This window comes from Aureobasidium namibiae, assembly GCF_000721765.1.
Source record: "Aureobasidium namibiae CBS 147.97 unplaced genomic scaffold scaffold_13, whole genome shotgun sequence".
NCBI classification, from domain to species: domain Eukaryota; kingdom Fungi; phylum Ascomycota; class Dothideomycetes; order Dothideales; family Saccotheciaceae; genus Aureobasidium; species Aureobasidium namibiae.
In genome coordinates, this window is record NW_013581196.1 from 414406 (window position 1) to 437357 (window position 22952).

Consider the following 22952-nt stretch of genomic DNA (forward strand, 5'->3'; position numbering starts at 1 on the left):
AAAGTCAAAACCATGCCAAAGAATGGTGCATGTGTTTTGCTAAACAACAGCATGGGCGAGATCTCACACCAACATCATTGTGCCCTAATTATTATTCAGAGGATTCAGCAAAGCGCAACGGTATCGCAAGATTGTTCCAAGTTCCAACTTTTCGGAACGGAACTACTCGTACGTCCGCAGGTTGTTCATCTTCGCTCCCTGTGTGCAAAGCTATTGTACGCGTATAGCTATCACGATTCATGCTGTTCTCGAGAATTTGACGGTTTCATCGAGATGCGATGTTGTCCAGGCTGTTCAGGTATAAACCACTATGCCTTTTCATAGCGAGCATTGCGCTCTATAGCTTTGCGGGGGATAGTGTGTACCTGACTAGGAGTTACAAACTTTAGCAGACGGCAAGGTCCAACCAAGTCACTCATCTTTTCGACCCTGCGATCGGGCGTTAGGGGAAGCAAGCCGGCAACGTTGAAGATGAATCACGCCACAGAGATTCGCTCGGAAACAATTCACAGAGTATACACCCCCAGGATCTCAGCTGGAGAAACCTTCGAGTTGACCCCACGATTGAGGGCGGTGACATTCAAACACATGAAACACTATGTAAACGGTCTCGTTCGCGTGTTCGCTTCTCTTGACTTGTATATATCTGCACACGTATATTACCTGATATATGCACATGACCATTGCCACCAATAAGTCTATCCTTCCCAGCGGTCGACCAGACGCACAGGCTTGAACAGAACTCTGCGCGTGAAGCAATCGACAGTTTCAATCTCACACTCCCAGGTGTCACCGGCCTTGGCCTCTGCAAGACCATACTCTTGTGGTCGGGTCATCGTAGCCATAAGACTAAACTCCTTGATGATGACGGCAAAATCGCTCTTCAGAGTCGCGGGCTGCATGTGTACGTAAGCGTTCATCGTAGCTGGCAGCTCAAACTCTTTGTAGTTGTGGGCGCGGAAGAAAGTGTTGGCCTGCCAGTGTTCTTCTGCATATGTGGTAGCACGACGAATCATAGACTCGCGGGGCTGTAATCCCTTCGCTATCATAGAAAGAGCACTTTCTGAAAATGGAAGCAGCGACTGATTCTTGCCTCGGAAGTCGAGTTGAGTGCCTGCTTTGGCTTCCTCACGCAAAGCCGCCTCAATCTGCCAATGAAGAAGCATATCGCCATAACGACGAAGCGGTGATGTAGCTTTGCTATAGTGGGGTATACCCAAGACACGATGGTGCAAGGGTTTGGTCGTGAGAACGGTGGAACCGGAGTTCGCAAGGTATTCAATGGCAAGATGCATAGGAGCTTCGCCATTGTTCTTTTCCGTGGCTGGAGCGAGTACCTCGTCGTAGAATCTCTTTGCGTCATTGATGTCGGGGCTGACAATGGTTCCTCTATTGATGATGGGAATGCCGCGTTCAGCACACCACGATGCGCCAATCTCACATGCTAACAGCATGTGCTCGCGGACAAGAATGTCAGAGACACCTTCGCCAGAAGAAAACCACGAAGTTAGTGCTTTGGTGCGATACTCGATGATAGGGTCGCCAACCACGTGTCGAGCTCTCACTCTGGACGGATGCTCCCATGGGAGCCCACTGCGTCTCTGATTATGCCAGACATTGATTTCAGGCCGGTTCGAGTCGAGGAACAGGCCTCCGGCCAGACGACGCTGTGTCTGACGTTTCTCGGCAAGAACTTGCAGCGTCTTCAACATTTCGATCTCGTGTTCGAGCAAGGAATTGCCAGTCTTTTTTGGTTTGCGAACAGGTAGGTCACCTCCGACCGTAATAACAACGTCTGGTTGCAATCCAGCCGCGACACCAACCACTCGGGCGGCTTCTGCGGGATTTATGAACTTTACGTTCCTGACAAAACCTGACTGGACCTTCTGCTCCATTGTCTCGCCTTTTGAATTCAGTCTGGCGCTGAAAGTCAGGACAGGACGATTAGCCTGCAAACTGAAATGCTTCCTCGTCGACCATCTTGGCAACATAACAAAAGCACGCTCTGGCATGTAGATGGTTTCGGTCATGTGGCGTGCCATCTTAGCGAGGGGGTTATCATGATCGAAGAATGCGGTGGGATTGGCAATGTGAACATGGACCCAGTGTTCGCCCTCGCCAGCATCTTCGACAGAGACACCGTCATCGATCTCGTGAGCGCCCTCACCATCAATACAGAAGACGGGCAGGTCACCCCAATCCTTGCGCAAGTGCGCCATTGAATCCACAAAGCCAGGGGATTCACCTAAGCTCATGACTTTGGTCATGAGTTGCTCAAGGGGTTTGGAGTGTTGCGAAGAAGGCAAAAGGAGATGACTATCGAAGCGTACTCGGTTCTCGTGAGGCGTCAAGACGCCAATTTCCTGCAGGAAAACGAAGGCAGTCCTCGGATCCAATTTCTCATCTTCGTACATACCAGTCGCCTGCAAGACAAGAGGAGGCAGTGCCTCAATACGAGGAAGACCCAGGAACAGACCAGAGCACGACCATGCTTCGAAAAATTTGATCAGCTCACGATCAGAATCGTCAAATTCTTCTGTGAACTCGTATTGTACGACATCTTCCTTGTTGATGTCGAAACGTGTCTTGCTGATGCCCACGCGGCCGAAAATTGTGACTTCTCGACGCTGACGGCTCTGCTGAATAAGCATCTTTGCTTTGTGAATGAAGTTAACGACATGCTGAGCCTGCTTCGAGAATTGATGACTTGAAGATTCTCCAGCCGCAAAGATTGCCAGATCGTCTTGCCATGCTCTCAGCCAGTTGCGCACCTTTTCAACGTTTGCCACTTGTTCCTTGGAGCGAATTTGAACGAAGCCAGTGATGCGATGACTCCTTCGATCATGCCCAAAAGCGAAGCCTCCTCGAGAAAGAGCTTTTCGGACAGCAAAAATCTTTTCCTGCGATATGGGTTCGTCTTTGTCCTTGCCCAAGAGCCGACTAGCTATCAGGTCGAGGGTACCAAACTTGAGGTCGGTGGGATGGGCTAGCGACTGATGAGCGCCGTCAAGGACGGCTGCATTCTGGCGGTAGATCTCTTCACTTGTCCTCTGGAAGTCGAGCATTCTTGTGATCAAAGGAGCTGAGACGTCTCTAGGAACACTTAGGTCGAACATCTGGGCTTTGTCCAGCAACTCTTCAGTGATGCCCTCATCAGGGAGATAGGAGATGATGGGTTCAACTTGAGCCGGAGAGACGAGATCAGGAACAGCGTGCTGGATGTTTCGTTCAACGCCGTGTACCCATTTTCCATGGACGGTGTAGAATTGAGACTGTGCGGGCCTTCCAACTCTTCGTACAAAGATAGCGAGGATCGGTTCTCGTTCGGAACGGGGAAAGTCGAGCAGGACGAGATCGCCCTGGCGCAGGAAACGATGGTGTGGATCCCAGTCCTCGAGGTTGCCCGGGGTGATCAGATTGGAAGAGTCGTCGTGTTGATTCTGTCGGTCTTCGTCTGGGCGGCGAAAATTGTCGACATCGCCCAGACGAGTGAAGTTGTTTGTCTGTTCGCCCGAGGTGTCGACGTCGAAATCGTCTACGATTTCGGTGTGTAGGTGGCCGTTTTCTTGATGCCATTTGCGCAGCTGTTCTCGTATACCGCCAGTCCGAGGGGCATCTGAAGATTCCAATCGATCGAGAGATTGGACCGCGGGATCGTATGCGGGCAGGTCTGAGCTGTGTACAGGGTCGATATATGGACGATCCAGTTGCTACTCGATAGTCAGTGGGGCGTCGTGTGGTGGACATGGGGAGAAGTGGTACTCGTGAGTGTGAAGAGAAGAATGCTCTAGGTGTGGATTGATTCGGGCGGGACAGGCGACTACGGGAGAAGGGTGGAGAGGTAGGCGAGATGTGGTGTTTCGTTGCGCAGCTCCAGCACACTTTGGCAAGGTCCGGACGGCGGCGCACCACATCGCTGCGAAGACTGAGCATCCTGGGGCGTTGAGCCCGACAGTCCTGTTCCTTGGAGCGTGTATTAGGCCGTCTGCAGGTATTGGGCGACTGCAGGTATTGAGCGACTGCAGGTATTGAGCGACTGCAGATATTGGACGACTGCAGAAAGAAGGTGGTAGCGTGGACTGGACTGTGGCAACAATGGGCCAAATATTTCTTGAATCTTCACATGCTCGAGAATCCAAACATGTTCGTACGCGATAAGATAACCTGCAGCACAGACCACCCAGCCAATCCCCTCTCTCTATGTTTCGCTCTGCAGAAGCTTCTTCTCCGTCCTCCTTTCTCAAACCAAACAATTGCAAAAGGTTAGTACCATCTCCTTCTCGCTGCTTCCCATGCCTTCCCTTCTACATGATGAGTCAAGAAAAAATAGCATGTATTATCTTAGCATCCTTCGGGGTCTGCACGATGAGAAACTCTTGTGACTGATTACAACCTCCTGCCCAACCACGCAAAACTCAGCTATGCTTTCATACTTTCTGGTCCTTCAGTACTGACTTTGACAAGAGACGGGCACAATGTCGACACCAAGGCCACAGGCTGGCCACTTTAGCATTCTATACTTCGCTTCTGCTGCATCCTTCACAAACAAGTCGTACGATCACTTGGCGGCCCCAATGAAGCTCTCGACGCTGTTTGGCCACCTCGAAGACATGTACCCTACAATCAATCAAAGAATTCTGCACAGCTGTGCTCTCACCGTGAACCTGGAATACGTAGACGCCCAAGCAGATGCTGACATGGTCGTCAACGAGGGAGACGAGGTCGCTGTCATCCCGCCTGTGAGCTCTGGATGAGCATGCCTGTCTAAACAAGCACAATCTTTATACATGAACAACCAATCCCTACTTCAATATGTCTGTGCTGGCGTTTTCCACTCGTGCCGTATGACAGTAACGGTTTGAGCTGCTATCCGCATTGCACATGTTGTATGATGAGTGGAGTGGAAGGTGCTGCTCCGTACTGACTGGCCGAAGGTCAGATCTGTGTGAAGCTTGCCGAGACGCTGCAGCTGTTAATTCAGTATTTCGGTGTAAGGAAAGGCGTCAGGCTATGAACGCATGTCGTATCTGATCGAGCACACGACTTTTGTTCCACGGAGTCACGACGGACGGAGCTCGAAGAAACGGGCGGATAGCGTCATAGAGAGCGTCGCGGTCCGTGACTTGTACTATTTTTGGGACGACTTTGGCGGGACAATGATAGGTACCTAATATTCGAGGGCGATCAAGGTAGCAAGTTATTTGCTTGTCAACAGCGACTCAGGCTTCGCTGTCGCAAAGAAATCGAGAATTGCACGGGACAAGGCAGCGCATCACAGTCCAGTCAGCTACACGAAGTACCAGCCTTCCAGAAACGCTTCTCCCAACCTTGAGCTGCCAGACGTTGGGTTCATCCTTCTGTGGTCCGACGAGTAGAAACAAAGACACATGCCGCCGTGAGACGGGCGCCCTCTGTTCACACATGCTCGTGGACCAGACCTGAGAGCGACCAAGTACGCACTGCAACTGCTGCAAGATGCGCATCCGGCCTCTTTCGTCGGCGCTGGCCCTCGGCTGCTTCGCCGCCCTCCTGTTGTCGTCGCACGTCTCGGCCGTCTTCATCAATTTCGACAACTGCCTGGACCAGAACATCCGCAACTCGAATCCCCTGCATCTGCAATTCATCCCGCTCTTCGTCGACGCCCACTTCAACACCTCGGCCTCGACTCACAATCTTAACTTGACCATCTACGGCAACGTCAGCGGCCAGGCCACCCAGGGCACCTACCCGCCGCCAAACGACGCGCTGTGGACAGATCCGAACAACCCCTTTGGCAAGATAGTTGACCTGTCTCCCTCCAACAACAGATATTCGACCCTCTTCCAGCGCTACCAAGTTCTCACTTTCGACGCCTACCAGGCCGAGCCCAGCCGCTTCTGCAACTCGACTCTGAACGACTCGTGTCCCTTGGTCCCTTCCTTTTTCGAGAACCCTTACGATCCCTACGACCTCTCGGCCTTCTCCGTCAGCCATGACTTCTACAGTTCCTATGCCTTCACGACCATCGCCTCCACCATCACCGCAAAGTCGGGCGATGCAGGCGCTCCAGACATAGCCTGCATCTCTGCCAACATCACCCCAGCCCTGGGACACACCTTGTCTGGCCTGTTGACATACCTTCCCGTCGCCATCCTCATCCTCGTAGCCATTGCGACGGCCGCCGCCGGCATATACTCTCCCTGGGGTTCCACCGACCCCTTCAAATGGACCACAAACTACGGTCGCGATCAGGATCTGCTCCGTCTTGTGACTCCTGGCTTCGGAGACTGTCTACAGTACATCCAATTCATCTTCCTGACCGGTGCCCTCAGCCTCAACTATCCCGGCTACTATGCCCCGGTCACCAAGCAGGCGAGCTGGTCCGCCTTGCTGTTCAATTCGAGTTACGTCTCCCACGGAGCCGGTACACAGTCTCTCCAGGATGGGTTATACGTCACCAACGGAACTTATGGCATGACTCGTATGAGCCAGCTGGTGGGTATGACGGCTGTGCGCGACATCTGGGCCTGCATGGCTGTCTGGTTGCTGGTTGTCGCAATTGCTGTCCTTCTCCTCTGCCAGTTGGCTTTCCTGGTGCGCTGGTTGATCCGCCTTCTCTCCAATACTCAAGAGGAGGATCTTCGTCAGAAGAACTGGCCTCTGAGTGGTGGTATGGTAGTGCGCATCATTTTCAACTACTTCCTCCTGCCCATCGTTGCTATTTCCATGTTTCAATTGATAGTGGCTCCTCGCTCGCCCCCTTCTGTTGTCGCCATGGCCGTCATACTTTTACTGGCCATCATCGCCCTTGCGCTCTGGATCCTCAACCTCATCTTCCGTACCAAGCCGCGCGCTTACCTCTTTGACGATCTACCTACCGTCTTGCTCTACGGCCCACTCTACAACACCTATTCTGACGAGGCCGCCCCCTTCGCTCTCATTCCTGCTATTCTTACTTTTATTCGCGGCATCGCCATTGGAGCAGTGCAGCCTTCGGGTATTGCACAACTAGTCATCATGGCTATCTGCGAAGTGATTCTCATACTCACGCTACACGCCTTCCGTCCCTTCCACTCCCCGACACACATGAACGCCTATCACACCTTTTTCGCTTCAGCAAGACTTGCCACGGTTCTCCTCATGGTCGCTTTTGTGCCGTCTCTGGGTGTTACTGAAGCACCCAAAGGATGGATAGGCTACGCTATCCTCTTGATCCATGGTATAGTTCTCATCTTTGGATTCTTCATGAACGCTTTGCAGACTCTTCTAGAGGTCTTTGCCCGCATGGCAGGTGCTGGAGGTGATCCTCAACACGGAGCACAGAGGGGTGGCCTGATATCGTTTGGTTGGCGTCAGCTTCGCAAACGACAACCAGGTAGGCAAGCAAAGAGACCTGGTAGCATGATGTCTGATGCCGCCATATTAGCCAACGATTCGGACGCTAAATCGCTTAACATGATGGGGGGACGATCGAGAAGCATGTCTGCAAGCTCCCAGATGATGCTTAGTCAGCACCTGCCCGACAATCGCGCCAGCAGCGGCTTCGATCAGTTCGTTCAGTCCGAGTATGCTTACACTCCGACTGTAGAGACACCGACTACTCCTTATAGTGCTGTCCCACAATCTGCTGGTTCTGGTACAGGAGCTGGCAATTCTGGCAAGCGTCCGGTTCTGGGCATCAAGACAGAGCAGCCCCTCTCCGATCCATACTATCGGGCGCCTCGGCCACGAAGAAACACCAACGACCCATACACACCGGGTGCTAGAAGCCGACACTCAACGAGCGGCGATTGGAACCGGCTGCCGTATCAAGATTCTCCCGAACATGCGGTAGGCGTTGATGATCTTGGAGAAGGTGGCTCAGTTGTGCCTCCATATCTACGCACTCAACACAGAGGTGGCTCAGATTCGGACTTGGCAGATCCGTCGCCAAGGGAGAGGACCGACTATGCTGTGAGAGAAGTGGACTTCTACTACGGCGTCAGAGGCCCTGCGCTCTCAAATGCGCCGGCCAGGAAACTGAAAACTGGGCCCGCTGATCCTGTTGGCCCTGTATCTTCTGCTACTACATGGTTCCAGAGGCTCGTGGGTGGGAAAAGGAAAGACAAAGGCAAAGGATTCGAAGTTGTCCGCAGCTCTCGCGTGCCTGCTAACAATGCACGTGAGCCTTTGGAGGACGAAGAAGGGCAAGAATTGCAAACCTCACCACCCATGAACTATCTGCCTTACAAGGATTCGCCGGACCCACAGTCAATGGCAGGCGCTCGTAGATCCCACAGCCCCGAGGGGTATGGGGATATGGGTAGCCGCCTGGGCGGAACGTGGAATAACATGGAAGCTGAAGAATCGGATTCTGAAAGCGACATCACAGACGTACGGCCTTCTTCGCCGCCATATCTCCGCCCTATCTCTCAGACTGGCAGCTTGAATTTCGAGCCTGACGACAAACCGATGAGAGCGCCCTCGAGCGCCGCTGACAGAGACTATTTCCCAGCATCGCCACCACCACGACATCCGTTCCATGTCGGTAACAGTGTCGGCAGTAGCGGGAGACCCACCAGTATGGGCACAGTACAGCAGCGTGTGACAAGTGACAGCGTTTTCCAGAGTGCAGGAGTTGGTGAAGGAAGCATAGCGGAGATCGTGACCAACGATCGAACCATGAGCATGGAATCTCGATACGCTCCACGATGATCTCGGTGCTACCTCACAACCATTTATTCTTACCTTGCGATATCCGTGTTCGCCTCTTTTTACTTGGCTTGAAAGCATGTTCCGGCAGCGATGGAGTTCTAGGCGGCAAAAGATGTTATTCGGAGTCGATGTCAGACATCGCATGTACGTAGTTTGGCTAGCGTGGCGTTGATATCGTATATTGTCTTTCGATTATTCTAGACAGCTATCTTCTTCACAGACTGTTCAAGTACACGTGCATGTTGTGGATAGCTAGTATCTACTAGACAGTCAAGCCTCGGAGGGGAGGGGGGCCATGAGATAAGCGATGGTCGGAGCTTCTATCCGCCGCGACTTCTGTCGCTAGCTCTTGTCCATATCAGGCCAGCCCACCGCTACTTTAGTCTCAACCTCTTGATATCCCGTCTTGTTTTGGTTCTCTGTATTCTTGTGCTTGGTCTGAACGATATCCAAAGCAGACATGACGGATGAGGTTGTCGTTCCGCGATGGCAGCCGGACGACGAGCTTTCGGCATGCTCTATATGCGGTAACGCTTTTACCTTTCTCAACCGAAGACATCACTGTAGAAGATGTGGAAGACTCGTCTGTGGACCTTGTTCGCCTCACCGCATCACCATACCGCGCCAGTACATCGTACATGCTCCAGAGGATGAGCCCTTGAAGCCCGACGGCAGCACCAGAAGCAGAAGCAGTACAGGTCCCTCTGACTACTCTGAAAACCCAGCCTTGGGTGGCGGCGAAACTGTCCGAGTCTGTAACCCTTGTGTACCTGATCCGAACTATGGCCCTCCACCTCAGCAACAGGACGAACCGAGATCACCGCCACCTTCGACACGGTCACGTGCGCAGACTTTTGCAGTAGACGAAGGCACAACATCAGGCATAAGTTTTGCCAGAATGTTTGGCTCGTTGAACATATCGGATCTAGGTCAAACCACGTGTCAGTCGGCGCCTCACAATGCTCGAACGCTGAGCGATTTCACTGGCACCCCACCCCAATCAACAGAGAGGCGGGGGTCTTATCGACCGCAGTTACATACAGCGAGGTACCAGGCTCTGAATAGTGTGCCTCAGCGCCCGAGGTCCTCGACTCAAGGACTTCGTACCCGTTCGGACAATGACACGGCACATTCATCACGATCACGATACCGCTCTACATCGTATACACCCTCAACGGTCGCAGCCGCACAGGCCGTAAAGGTTGAAATGCAGCGACCGCAAGGTCGAGAGGTGTTGAGCGAGGAAGATGAATGTCCCGTCTGCGGTACCAGGAACCATCCATTTGGCACAGATGGCACCAGTGGCACGAGCGAGGAACGCGAGCAACACGTTCAGTTTTGCATCTCAAGCCACCTAGCAGGGCCTAGTCATTTAGAGACACCAGCAGAGACAGCAGATCAGACGGGATCGGAAGAGACAGAATCCATGGCTGCTGGGAGTGTACCGCAACGTGCGGCATCAATGCTGGGGGCAAATGCGGCAAGGCATCGCATGCTGGTCTATCACGCGACCGAGAAGGACTGCTTTGACGAAGAAGGTCAGGCCCAAGAATGCGTCATCTGCTTTGAGGAGTTTGAGGAAGGAGTGGAAATGGGCAGGCTGGAGTGCCTGTGCAAGTTCCATCGAGCGTGCATCAGAGGATGGATGGAAACACGAGGTCGAGGCACGTGTCCAACACATCAATTACATGATTGAGAGACGAAAAGTGGATGGAGTTTAAGCTGCCAGATTTTATGCCGTATAGAAAGCCAACAACACGGCTACCTTATACATGAACAAGGGACACGCTTGTCTGTCAAGATGCAACAGAACGGAAGTGAAGAGGCGAGAATCGAGCAGGACAGGGCAGTCGCGAAAGAGCTGAGAGGTGGGCCGTGCACGTCTTCCTCCCAGTCAGCAGCTTCTGAGCTTGCGTCCAGACGCGTCTTGTTTCTGTGGAAGAATCAACATACAAGCGGGCTCTGTCGGCACCATGAGCGCGCAACCCATCGATCCGCGTCTGGAGGCCAGTGACGCCGTCCAGGCAGCCTACCAAGCACAAGCACAAGCGCAGGCAGCTCAAGCACAAGTGGCTCAAGCACCAACGCGGCATCAACCTGCTCCGTATCCCGCGCCGGCGCTGGCACACTCCGACTCTCAGATCAAGCTGTACAGAGAAGCTGCGAAGACGGCTCAACAGGCCCAGGACGTCTCGCAACCCTACTATGGATATGCCGCCGCCCTGCCGTCCGGTCATTCGCCCAGCGACGAAGATGGCGACCGACGCGAAAGCCTCGTCGGCGCCGACATGGTTGACATGAGCCCTGGCGGAGCCGCCATGCTCGCTGCCGATGCCAAACGCTCCAGAGCCTGCGAGGCCTGTCGCGGTCTGAAGGTGCGCTGTGACATGGACAACAGCGGCCAGCCGTGCAAGCGCTGCGCCAAAGCCGGTCGCCAGTGCATCGTCACCCAGCCCAGCCGCCGTCGCCAGAAGAAGGCCGACACACGCGTCGCCGAGCTCGAGAAGAAAATCGACGCCCTCACCCAGGTCCTCCATCAACAGCAACAGCACCCGCATGTCCCCTTCCAATCGCCTCTACAGCCCGACGCCTACCCGCCGCCCACATTCGATCCTGTCAAACACGAGGCTCCTCTCGCCGATGTAGACTATGAAGCCGACGACCGTCGCAAGCGCAGACGCATCGACGACCCTTCCAAGCCACTCTACCACACCATCTACACCGAGTATGGCGAGTACGTCAAGCAGCGTGTCCGTCAGATCATTGACTGGAACTCGGCCTGCACCATCTTTGCTCATTTCAAAGATCGCCTGATCCCCGAGTTCCCAGCCATCGTGCTACCTGCCGACACAACCCCCGAGTGGTGTCTGGAAACAAAACCTATTCTGTTCTTGTGCATCACTGCTGCTGCATGCTTCAGATTTGTCGAGACGGAGATTCAGGATGCTTTGACAGAAGAGGTTTTTGACGTGCTTGCTACTGCCGTCATCCGCAAGGGTCTCAAAAGCCTCGAGATCATCCAAGGTCTGCAGGTCGCTTTCCTCTGGCACAAGCCTCCGGATCGTCCTGCACAAGCCAACTTCTACATGCTCATCCACATGGCGGTTGTCATGTCTCTCGATGTTGGCCTGGGAAAGCGATTCAATCCTAACAAGGTCAAGCGTGGCTTTGGCGGAGTTGGCGCCGACCTACCTCCTGGCCCTGGTAGTCAACTCGTAGACTCGGACGCCATCGAGTCGCGTAGAGCATGGTTGGCGTGCTACTACACCTCGGCAAGCGTCTCACAGGTCCTGCGTCGTCCTAATCTCCTGCGCTGGTCGAATTACATGCAGGAGTGTGTCGACATCCTGGAAAACTCACCCGACGCTGCTCCTACAGATGCTTTGTTTGCCCAGCACATCAAGGTCCAGCGTATCTGCGACGAAATTTCTGTCTCATTTGCCATGGAGGACCCTACCGCATCCATCTCCATCCTGGATCCAAAGGTCGCTTATACCCTGGAGGTCCTGCAAGAGAAACTCGACAAGTGGGAGCAGGAGCTGCCTGCTCACCTGAAGCTTCCCACCTTGATGTTCTACAAGCATGTCACATCTCTGTATCTGCACGAGATTGGTCTTCATGTCAACCACAACACAGATGACTTCAAGGTGCCATTTAGTGGTACGTCCTTGTCTAATTTACGCGCGCGCTCTTCATACTGACATTCATTACAGAGGGAAGTCTCAAGTCCGGCAGCCACTTTTCCGAGACGCTCAGCCAAAAACAAATGGCCTCGATCGAAGCCTGCCTTACTGCGTGTCACAGCGTTATTGGAACTTTCTGTGACTTTGGTCACGAAACCGTCTCCACTCTTCCCGCCCTCTTGTACTTTGTGCGCATCGTTTATGCCCTTGTGGTCCTGATCAAAATGCACGTTGCGGCCACGTATCCAGGCTCGGAACTGGGCAAAGTCATCAAACCTGAGGATATCAAGGCCCCCGAATTCCTAGACCGTGTCTACCACTGCTTCGTTGCCTTGGCTCAAGGAAGCTCTCAGAAAGCATTCTCCAAAGCTCACCAGATCCTCAGTCTTCTCCGCGAGTGGATAGTTTCTCATCCCAATGGTGTTGAGCCTTCAAGAGAACCTAATGCTCGTGGCGCCCAACCTCAGCGTCTCTCTTCGCGCGACAACGACAGTCTACGTGTCCTGAGCGAGGCCGCTACAGCAGGCGCCGAGCCGTCGCCTCAGCGATCGAACTGGGGCTTCGACTCTCCTTATGCGCCAGCATCACAGTACCCTTCACATGAAGCACCCGGCCAAGCCTCTCGCTCTAGAAGTGACGCTTACAGCAATTCAGCAAACTACGCCTCTACTGTCATGTCTACGCCCGGATCTGTCAACCATCAAGCTATGTCTGCCAACGATGCCTCTGCCTATGCTAGCATGCTTGACCCCAGCTTTGCTAAGCAGTCCGGTGGCGCCGAATGGACTCAGGGGTTGGATTTCGAACAAGCCATCGACGTCGCATTGTCGAGCTTGGACTTCTCGGGCGACATGTACACGAGTTTCTTCGGCGACGGTGCCGATGCTTTTCAACTCCCTCCCGATGCTGCTGCCTCTAGCGGCAGATGGTGAGGGCTTGTGAGATCAGTTCTGACCCTTGCCGGCGATGATGTCGTCTCTGGCCTGTATTGTTTGTCCGCTGCGAGCTTGCGTTGCCTAGCATTGCATCTTCTTTATTAGTTTTGATACCCACGGCTTTGTCGCTTGTTCTAGGTCTAGTGAAAATGCACAGTCTCTGCTCCACTATTTGACATTATGATTCATGAAGTGCAGGTTCTAGCTGACATACCAACATCCATTACCTCGCTTGATAGACGTCTTTACACAGCCTTAGTCGCTATCCGTACCGTCGTCGATCTCGTTCTTTGTTATGTTGGCAGTCTTCTTTCTTAACCATGAAGTGTCCCCGAACCCGATTTCTTTGTGCTCCCCTCTAGATGTAGTCATATCCTTTGATGCAATTCTCTGCCCATTGTCCTTATCAACAAACGCATCATGGCCCCTCTCAAGCCATGCTATACTACATAATCCTGTTGACGGCATTGACAACGACCACTCTCATCACCCAACACAACCAACACGAACCTCACTAACTCGAAGCAAAGATGTGGAAGTGCCACAAATGCCTCAACCCTAACTACAATGAGAGTAAACACTGCACTTGGTGCCCTCACGGTCGTTGCCGCTTCTGTAGCTACATGAAGTGGTGGCAGTATGCTTTTTTCCATTGGTCTTATGATTGTTTCTCGCCGAGAAGGAAGCCTAAGAAGGATTGAATGGTAGGCTTCTGTAGTAAAAAGGTGAGGGAGTTGAGATGTGTGGGCTCATATGGTGTTGGTGTTGTGTTGTTTAGTGCTAAGCGCTCGAGAGAATTAAATACACGTTTTTTTTTTGAGTTAACAAGCTTGATAGTTCTATTTTCTTGTGTGGTATATGAATACAATATTTCTGATAGCATAGTGATGACTACAGTCAATTGAGTGTCAGGTATATATGTGATATGTCGTTGTGTGTGATTGATGTTGTGAACAGGGTCGTCCTGGCAGCATCACCGCTTTGAAATATTCAGAATGGATCCTCGGTCCTGAATCTTCTCACTTATGGTTTCTTGAGAGGATATCAGACTGTCTCACATTCTTAGATCTGGTTGATATATCTGCCAGATTCAAATCAATAATTGCAGAGATCCAAGATACCGCTCAAAGACGTCGCGGCCTCCTCGGACAAGGCATGGCGCGCCAAGCACAGAGAGTCTTCTCCATGAGCGGAAAGTGGGAAACAAGTGTTCTGTGGCTGCCACTGGCTGGTACCCTATTTGGAAGATTGGCAGTTGGGTTGTCATGTGGTGCGAGCCGTCAGAGCCAAACAGGAAATGGACAGGGGCCACCAAGCGTTTAAACAACAAGCAGGTTGCTCAGGACAGAGGCATGCGATATTGGTATGGATGTGCTCCGCCATTGTCGTCAAGCCACAGCCGTGTGTTTGTGCAGATCAGAATATAAGGCCTCGAAGATCTCCCACGCGGATAGCGGGAGTTATAACACTCAAGGCTTCGTTTGGCATGGCGGTGTTCTTGTGGCTTGCCCAGGCAGTTCGGCGCGTGCCCAAGTGACAAGGTTTGCCGCTATTGTATGATGTCATGGTCAACGCTCTAATCTCTGTCCATGTCGCACAGCGATTGAACATGGATTGGGAAAGATTGAGAGCGGATTGCGAAGAAAGGCATTGAGCCGGAGAACGAGGGACGTATTCATCTTGTCGGACTGTCTGCGCCGAGCCAACGACGAGGCAGATCATGGGGATGGATCGTATTGATTTTCGTGGAGGACGGTCGCGAATAGAGAGACGATCCAGATCAACCCGGTGCACGGGGCAACCGTGTCGAGGATGACGTCTGCAGCTTCCACATGCAATAATGCGGCATTGATTTCCATTCTTCAAGAGGCGCTTCGCATCCATCTCTTTCCCCCTTTCACCCAACTCCTCATAACTCAAGTCTACGCACTCCCGTCGCTGCCGCTTGAATCTATCCATCCTCAAGACTAAATCTTTACTCTCGCCACAATGCACCGCACATACTCTATGCGCCAGTCGCGCGCCCCTACTGCCTCGCAGATCCAGACCCCTCCTCCTCCATCATCCTCCACCAAGGCTGGCAGATTCTTTGGCAAGAGCAACATTGGTCAGTAATCTCAACAACGTCGCATTGATCATCTCTGACTTCTTGCAGGCCACTCTTTCCGCAGAAATGCCGCTGGCGCCTTCGGACCCGATCTCGCCAAGAAGCTGTCGCAGCTGGTGAAGATGGAGAAGAATGTCATGCGCTCCATGGAGCTCGTCGGTAGAGAGAGAATGGAGGTCGCAGTAAGTTTATCTTTTTGCGGCATGATTGATTGAATTTTGATGAGTTAACACAATGACAGCAACAACTCAGTGTTTGGGGCGAGGCTTGTGACGACGACGTCTCTGATGTCACCGACAAGCTCGGTGTTTTGATCTACGAGATTGGTGAGCTCGAGGACCAGTTCGTCGACAAGTACGACCAGTACCGTGTCACCATCAAGAGCATCCGTAACATCGAAGCTTCCGTCCAGCCCAGCAGAGACCGTGAGTTTTGATCAACTGACCTCTCGCTTACCTCTCGCTAACAGTTTTCACAGGCAAGCAGAAGATCACTGATCAGATTGCCCAGCTCAAGTACAAGGAGCCCAACAGCCCCAAGATTGTTGTCCTTGAGCAGGAGCTCGTTAGAGCCGAGGCCGAGTCATTGGTCGCCGAGGCCCAGCTCTCCAACATCACCCGCGAGAAGCTGAAGGCTGCCTTCACCTACCAGTTCGATGCTCTCCGTGAGCACTCGGAGAAGATGGCCATCATTGCCGGATACGGCAAGCACCTCTTGGAGCTCATCGACGACACCCCCGTCACCCCTGGCGAGACCAGAAACGCATACGATGGCTACGAGGCTAGCAAGGCGTAAGTTTCGCCCATGACGTAACCTAAATGTCTCGTGATACTGACAACCATCACAGCATCATCCAGGACTGCGAGGACTCTCTTACCAACTGGGTCGAGCAGAACGCTGCCGTCAGCTCTTCCCTCTCCACCCGCACCCGCACCCTTTCTCAGCGCCGCCGCAACAACCGCCACCAGGGTGAGGCCGTCGACCTCTCCGGCCAGGATGCTTCCATGGAGCAGTCTCGCGACAGCAACCTCTGGATCCCCGCCAGCCAGCACCACAACGCTGACCGCTACGAGGACGATGAGGAGGACGAGGATGCTAGCGTCGTCAACGGCTCTGTCCGTGGCCGCGAAGAGGAGAGAGTCGCTGCTTAAGCGCATCACTCGCTTTTGTTTTGGTTTTCCCTGATTGCGTGGTTGGGCATTATACTATACCCTTGAGCCCTATGTTTTCTTCACGAACGCGGCGGTAATGTTTCTTAATCTTTTCCTCTTAGTCTTTATCTCTATGCAGGCAGCAGCACACAGTTTCCTCTTCGCCTATCCGACAGAGCACAACTCATGATGGGTACGACTATCACGACGACTGTTTTAGTAGCCAATTTTTCTAGTTGTGGTCTATACGAAAAAATGCATAATATTCTGCTGTCTACTCATCTCTGCCATCCCTAGCTGTGACTTCAGTCATGATAAATTATTTGATCGTATGGAGTGATGGTTACCTCCCCGAAACGTCCAATACCGAAGTTTGTACACATTGACGTAGGGTATATTGTGAAGAGATTGGCAATCAAGCACATACGGCCACAGTCAGCTGAAAACTGGGCATCCCGTCCGCTCTGCCATACATAAGCAGTTGAACGGCAGATTAGTACTACGGTGGGTGACCACGTGGGAATCCCTGCTGCTGTATGTTTTGTGCATTTCCTACTCTTTTGCTTCCCGACAATTTTTCCATCACTCGTACTAGAGTATGTATGTTACCTTTGACTGTCATGTACACTTGTCTATTCTGGTTGTGACAACAGTTTTTTACACTATTAATTATTGGTTCCATTTACCAAGGACAAATTATTATTAACACTGACCAAGACTCCTTCCTCATCAACATTTCCTTCGTGACAAGATCGTGACAAGATCGTGACATGTAACATGTTCATTCTACAACATTGCGGCCAAAAGACCATATGATGTGTAGGCTACGTTGGTTCCTTTCAACCCGGAAGAATTCTTTTTTTTTTACCATCGACTCCTGCCTAGTGATTCCCACTCGAAGACCGGACTGAAGACCGAGCCAAGATGCTACTGGACGCTGTTTGCGCAAACTCGATCTTGCAGGAGAGCATCGCGAATATGGTTTCCGCCACGTAAGGTAGGCGTGACTGACACGCCGGTCTGCAGTCGCAAAATTCATGTCACTGCTTGAATGAGGCGTTCAGATGCCTTCCAGCCTGGACGGTGGACCGTTGTTCCGAACGATGTCGATAGCGTGTCCTTTGTTGAGCCGGATTGGAGCTACGTGTGACGAGCTGTATATCCAAAAGGGAGAGATGCACCATGTATATGAGTAAACTTACACTCGAGAGAGTGTTTCCTCTAGGCATGGTTCAGGTTCCCAGCCCTTGGCCGATGCAGTTGAGCAGCTTCGTGACAGCGGACAGCAGTGATTGAGAAGTGTTCTTGGCGCTCTTCACAAGCTCACTTGTTTTGACATCGAGTCGTCCTTCTTCTGCAATCTCCAGGTAGTTCGATATAGCATTGAGCAGCGTTCGAAACTCATGGCTAGAGTTGGACAACAAAAGCTGATACATGTGCCCTTCTTTCACCGCGCTATCTCTCTCCCGCCAGATGGCGCTGAACTTGAAGTATACTGTGCGCATCATGGCTGCGTTTTGAAGGTCAGCCTCGCTCCACGCGTCGATGCCCCGGTCGGAAGAACCGCTAGAGTGTGCTTCTCGGAAGTACACGACAAAATTCTCACTGTCCTGAGAGAGCGGAACAAACAACAAGCTCTTGACCGATTGAAATCCTGGACGATAGTGTAACGTTGGAAAATCGGCGGCAAAGTCCTCGGAGGTGAGAACATCGGCGGGGCTGCGCAGTCGAAGGTAGTCGACCAGCGCCAATCCTTCTTGGGGCTCTTTCGCAGGACCAACGAAACTCTTGATGCCGTCGATGAACGATATGGCAAAATCTGCTCTGAGGGTCTTGACCATGGTTTGTGGACTTGCAAGAACGATTGTAGATTCGTTGTCGGAATGTGGATCGCGCGAGAGAGGTCCTTGAGCGTCGAGGACTTGAGAGGCGTCCAGATTCTCCAGTTTCGTCGAGGCTGCATTGGCAATGACTCGACACAGACCACGACCGAGAAAGGTTATTGCAGCATCGCTCTGAGCAGATTTGCTGACAACCACACCCCAGAGCTTGCCAGATACTCGCAAGGGGATGATCACACGAGATTTGGCAGATCCATCCTCGAGTTCATGCACAGGGAAATCGGGCATAGTTCGAAGATAGAGCAAACGACTCTCGAAGGACCGTTCATGCGTGCTTCCAGGGCGGAACATCAGACGTGCAGTCTCTTGAGCCTGGTCAGAATGTTCCTGAATCTCGAGTGTATCAAAGTTTGTGCGGCACTCAGGTGATAGATTGCAAGATTCCGGACCAGAAGAGTGTGGGAAACAAGCAAAGTTTTCATCACTGTCACTTTGTGCAACAAGGCGGCCATGGCAGTGGCTGTCGAAACGATGAACCGAGATATTTGAGTGTCCTGTTGCGACCTTGATGGAAGTCACGAGACCTTCGAGCAGGGTCTCGATTGTCGAAGCGACGGAGATGGTACGATGTGCTCTAGACATTGTGTTGAGAGTGTCGGACGCGCTGCCTTTCCTAGAAAGAGGAGGCCGTGTTTCTGTCCTTGTCTTTCGAGAGTGCATTCTCTGGCTCTGACGAGCGAAGGAAGCGGCAGGTTGGGGAACAAACTCGCAAAGAATCAGAGCTGGCCTACTGATTTCTGCGTGTATCACACACGAGAGAGCCCTAACCAAGCCGTGGTGGTCCCGAATAGACAGGTCGAAGACATTGAGCGTGTTGGAATAACTGGCTCGATCGTGTGCCGAGGCGATGTGTTCAAGCAAGGTATCCGTCTCCTCCGGGTCCAGAAGGTCAACGAAGTTTTGCAAAGCGAACAGGTTATCAGGTGAATAGCCAACAATGGCCTCTGAGTTGTCACTCGCCATGAATACCAGGAGCTTGCCGTCAGCATCTCGTTCGAGACCTATGGCGGCCCCGAAGCTCTGGATACTGTTAGTGGGGCATGGCTTCTGGATATCGTCTTTCGTAGATTGTGGCGTAGAGGGCCTGATGAGGTTCTTTGGCATGCTGATTCCATCTGAAGACGCGGTAGACCGAGTGGTCAAGGGCGCAAATGGCTTAGGCTGACCGTCATCTTCCGACTGGCGGCGGGCAGACAAGGTGATGGGCACCGAATCAGTCGAGACGAGAGAGCTAACACGACTCTGTGTTAAAGACATTCGATCTCAAGCGCGGAAGACGTGGCTTGCGATATTTGTGAATCGCGTTTACAGAGAAGGGCGGGACTTGGAAAGAAAACAGCAGATTGCTGCCATCCTTTCTTTTCCAGCCCATCGCGATGTAAGTCGCGGCATCGTAGAGCAGTGTTTGGTACATCTACGATCCAATCGTCGCATCGGCGTTTGCCAATACCCCTTGCCCGGCTCGGGAGAACCTCGTGCCGCATCAGTCCGCTCGAGTCACGCGGGTTCTTGTGAAGCGCATGCATTAGTCGCTCACCCTGTTACGTCCCTTGGTCACATCCTCTCCTATCCGTGTCTCTGATGCTCGTCTGGTCATGAAACTGGTGTACGGCTCCGTGATAGTGCTGAGGATGAATGTCCAGAGAGAAACATCACCCACCAAAAATGAATTTGTAAAGTGCATCCTTCCCACCTGTGAAGGCGTCAAACAGCTGCGTCAGATCGCGCCTATCGAATAAAAAGGTACTGCCAAACAACTTTACATGCATGAATGAAGTATTCGCAGCACGCGTTGATTGATCATATCACATCATCTTCGAGTCCTAAAGTTTGCATCTCACACTCCTCTCATCAAAATATAAAGCAACAATCTCACTATCGAAAGGCACAGTTACTTGCAGATTGAACACGCGTCCAAAGAGAGCCGACAGGATATCGTTTCTCAATGGATCCTGTACTATTCCTCAAACCACTGTGCTTCCTACAGACACACGCGTCATAAAGTCTTGCACATGGGGAGGATGGATCCAGATAAAGTTATGGATTTCCATAGAACGCGTCGGTCTGTATAGGCTAGGCAACAGTCACGCTAAGTCACGCATAATATGAATCGAAATCTTTGAAGCAGAGGCAACATCAAAACTCTCCAAGTCTATCCAATCTGAACCCTACTTATCATGGAACTACCGGAACAGATGCTCCTGCTCGAGCCTCTTGGCTGCACAGCGGAAGAGATAATGCAGCAAGGCGCTAGAAACTTCGCCGCGGTCCAAAGGTACCTCGACTGCCTCGAGCGAGGCTGGCTTGGTCAAGCTCTCATCGAACGATACACCTACGGTGAACTTCCTGAGACCCCCGTAGGGATGCTACAGACCAATTCGATAAGAGATGGAATATTCGTTGAGTGGCTGAAACCCATAGAAGACGAGATCAAGGACGATTTGCGTGAAGTATTACGTGGAGGATATGACGAGATGATTGGCATTGAGCGGGACATCTACGCGAAGGCGATGGAAAATATCGATGATCCTGGGAGAGAGCTGTTGAGTCAATTGGTCGATATGATTGACGAAGGCCTGCAGGTACTATGGTCTGATATGCTGAATGGATGAATATCTGCTGATTCAAAACACAGAATCTGCCAAAGATATGCGTGACAGTCAAGAGATCTCCAGAACTGGCAGTCGCCCCGCCGATTGAGCTCCGATGGTGTCATGGACTGGAAGATGCAATTACTCGGCTGAGTGAGAAAGTCCTGGAGGAATCAGTTGTGGCAATGAATATCCAAAAGTCTGGGGTTGATTTCCATATAACGTATCAGTTGGGTAACGCGGAAGACGACTCATCAGCCCTGGCCTTGGTTGAGGAGTTGAGAGAATGGTGTTGAATAAGCGGTTTCGCACGTATGTACCAAGCAAATATTGAATTAAGCTCAGGTGGAAATCGACACTGTCTTCTAGACTATGCAACACAGAGCCAATTCAAAACTCATATACACCATGATGTCTATATAAAAACCAAGGTGACAAACTGCAGCAAGACAACAAGACCAACTACAACACCCCTCGCCTGAGCAGCACCCGGAGAACCAACAGTCTTCGATCCTGAGTTCGCGGGTGCCGAAGTAACTGATGTTCCGCTTGCCTCTGTAGTACTGAGACTTTGCGGGGATACGCCAGAGGGCGAACTACTGACAATGCCTGTTCCAGAAACCGATGAGATACCAGAAACTCCAGGCAAGACACTGTCTGTACTAGAGATAAGCGAACCAGAATTCGAGGCTGACGTTTGAGCAAGCGTGGAAATTGCACCCAGTGCACTCCAAATGTATCCACCGAATCCTTGATGGTAAGCAGCAGTCTGAGTACTCGTACCAATCACAATTTCCATAGCATGACTTGCCAAGCTTAGAACAGAGCCGGACACCGTGATTGTTTGACTCCAGTGGGATCTGATTGTGATATTTAGTACGGGGCTTTCGGCAGTTGTATACTTACCAGAAGACTCGGTCGCTGTGACTGTGATGTAGCTCGTCCTAGTGCTCGTAATATTGTCGAACTTTTCATATGCTATCGAGCATAGGATACTCAGGACGACAAAGAAGATTCTCTCATACATGGTAAAAAGACGCGAGTTACCGAGAATGAAGAATCTGGAATCGAGCAAGTAGGTAGAGAACAGGCGAGGTATATGCTATCGTTGGTATAGTCATTGCGGCTGTCTTCGTCCTCACACTGGTCGGTGGAGCTATATTCTGGCTCAGACGCCGCTCAAAGCGAACAAAGGACAACCAAACGAGCCAGATAGTGCAAGATCGCATCGAGAAGGACGTCTTTTCTGCGGAAGTCCCTGAACTAGATCACGAAGAAACTGCTGTCCGGGAGCTTGACGGGTGGCATGGTTATAAGTCCGAGCTCCAGGTCAACGACGCGAGCTCAGGACGGCATGAACTACCTACCCCTGTAAAGATTCAAGAGATAGGAGGTGATGGCGCCGTAGAACTCGAGGCGCCTCTCAGATGATGGCCCATTGTTGTCGTACTCGAGCCTGGAGACTGGCTGTTGATGCCCACAGGCCTGCAAGCCCAGCGCGCAGTCTCTACACCAGAAGGGCGTCCATCGATGGCAGGGGGACAACATTTCGACGGGAATTGCTTGATGCCTCAGCTACGCGAGATCAGCAAAATCAATCGAGAATCCAGATCGCACCAACGAGGTAGTGCCTGCTCTACAGCTGCCGATCCTGATTGACACCATCATCGACTATATTTGCAAGCACCCGGAGGCCCACAGGCTTTTCGTCCCCAGTGGCCTCCCTGGAAACCTTCCTCGCCTTCTAGAAGGCATGGAGAGGGGGAGAGATGAGTCAAAGGCCAGATACGGTTGTACATGCCACAGTGATGGCAGATCAAAACGCATTCCCGGCACGTGTGTCTGTCTGAAACGAGGTCCCAACGGTGACAATATGAGGCGACGTTGCACCTCTTAGTGTGTCGGCAATGA

At 52.1% G+C, this 22952-nt stretch overlaps 9 protein-coding genes across 9 annotated transcripts; 7 read left to right on the forward strand and 2 right to left on the reverse strand.

Annotated features, from left to right (window-relative positions):
• Positions 1 to 698: 698 nt before the first annotated feature.
• Positions 699 to 3933, reverse strand: M436DRAFT_65504 (RNB-domain-containing protein; the record flags this gene model as incomplete). Its single annotated transcript, XM_013570128.1, has 2 exons — positions 699 to 3710; positions 3883 to 3933. 2 exons carry the CDS (start codon positions 3931 to 3933, stop codon positions 699 to 701), a joined length of 3063 nt encoding a protein of 1020 aa, XP_013425582.1.
• Positions 3934 to 4475: 542 nt separating this feature from the next.
• M436DRAFT_74438 (Molybdopterin synthase sulfur carrier subunit) lies at positions 4476 to 4754 on the forward strand (the record flags this gene model as incomplete). The annotated part of the gene is made up of 1 exon (XM_013570224.1): positions 4476 to 4754. The coding sequence occupies one exon, from the start codon at positions 4476 to 4478 to the stop codon at positions 4752 to 4754; it is 279 nt and encodes a 92-aa protein (XP_013425678.1).
• Positions 4755 to 5520: 766 nt separating this feature from the next.
• Positions 5521 to 8223, forward strand: M436DRAFT_20055 (uncharacterized protein; the record flags this gene model as incomplete). Its single annotated transcript, XM_013569939.1, has 1 exon — positions 5521 to 8223. A coding segment is annotated over one exon (2703 nt), but the record flags the coding sequence as incomplete, so codon positions are not given.
• Positions 8224 to 9133: 910 nt separating this feature from the next.
• On the forward strand, positions 9134 to 10369 carry M436DRAFT_74440 (FYVE-domain-containing protein; the record flags this gene model as incomplete). The annotated part of the gene is made up of 2 exons (XM_013570225.1): positions 9134 to 9737; positions 9771 to 10369. The coding sequence occupies 2 exons, from the start codon at positions 9134 to 9136 to the stop codon at positions 10367 to 10369; spliced, it is 1203 nt and encodes a 400-aa protein (XP_013425679.1).
• Positions 10370 to 10991: 622 nt separating this feature from the next.
• Positions 10992 to 12760, forward strand: M436DRAFT_50868 (uncharacterized protein; the record flags this gene model as incomplete). The annotated part of the gene is made up of 2 exons (XM_013569959.1): positions 10992 to 12333; positions 12387 to 12760. Coding segments are annotated over 2 exons (1716 nt in total), but the record flags the coding sequence as incomplete, so codon positions are not given.
• Positions 12761 to 15280: 2520 nt separating this feature from the next.
• Positions 15281 to 16549, forward strand: M436DRAFT_51657 (meiotic expression up-regulated protein 14; the record flags this gene model as incomplete). Its single annotated transcript, XM_013570096.1, has 5 exons — positions 15281 to 15398; positions 15447 to 15580; positions 15640 to 15823; positions 15877 to 16189; positions 16246 to 16549. The coding sequence occupies 5 exons, from the start codon at positions 15281 to 15283 to the stop codon at positions 16547 to 16549; spliced, it is 1053 nt and encodes a 350-aa protein (XP_013425550.1).
• Positions 16550 to 17781: 1232 nt separating this feature from the next.
• On the reverse strand, positions 17782 to 19707 carry M436DRAFT_65508 (uncharacterized protein; the record flags this gene model as incomplete). The annotated part of the gene is made up of 1 exon (XM_013570129.1): positions 17782 to 19707. The coding sequence occupies one exon, from the start codon at positions 19705 to 19707 to the stop codon at positions 17782 to 17784; it is 1926 nt and encodes a 641-aa protein (XP_013425583.1).
• A 920-nt stretch (positions 19708 to 20627) lies between these two features.
• On the forward strand, positions 20628 to 21337 carry M436DRAFT_65509 (uncharacterized protein; the record flags this gene model as incomplete). Its single annotated transcript, XM_013570130.1, has 2 exons — positions 20628 to 21032; positions 21086 to 21337. 2 exons carry the CDS (start codon positions 20628 to 20630, stop codon positions 21335 to 21337), a joined length of 657 nt encoding a protein of 218 aa, XP_013425584.1.
• A 458-nt stretch (positions 21338 to 21795) lies between these two features.
• M436DRAFT_65510 (uncharacterized protein) lies at positions 21796 to 22472 on the forward strand (the record flags this gene model as incomplete). The annotated part of the gene is made up of 3 exons (XM_013570131.1): positions 21796 to 21798; positions 22033 to 22120; positions 22159 to 22472. 3 exons carry the CDS (start codon positions 21796 to 21798, stop codon positions 22470 to 22472), a joined length of 405 nt encoding a protein of 134 aa, XP_013425585.1.
• Between the last annotated feature and the right edge of the window lie 480 nt (positions 22473 to 22952).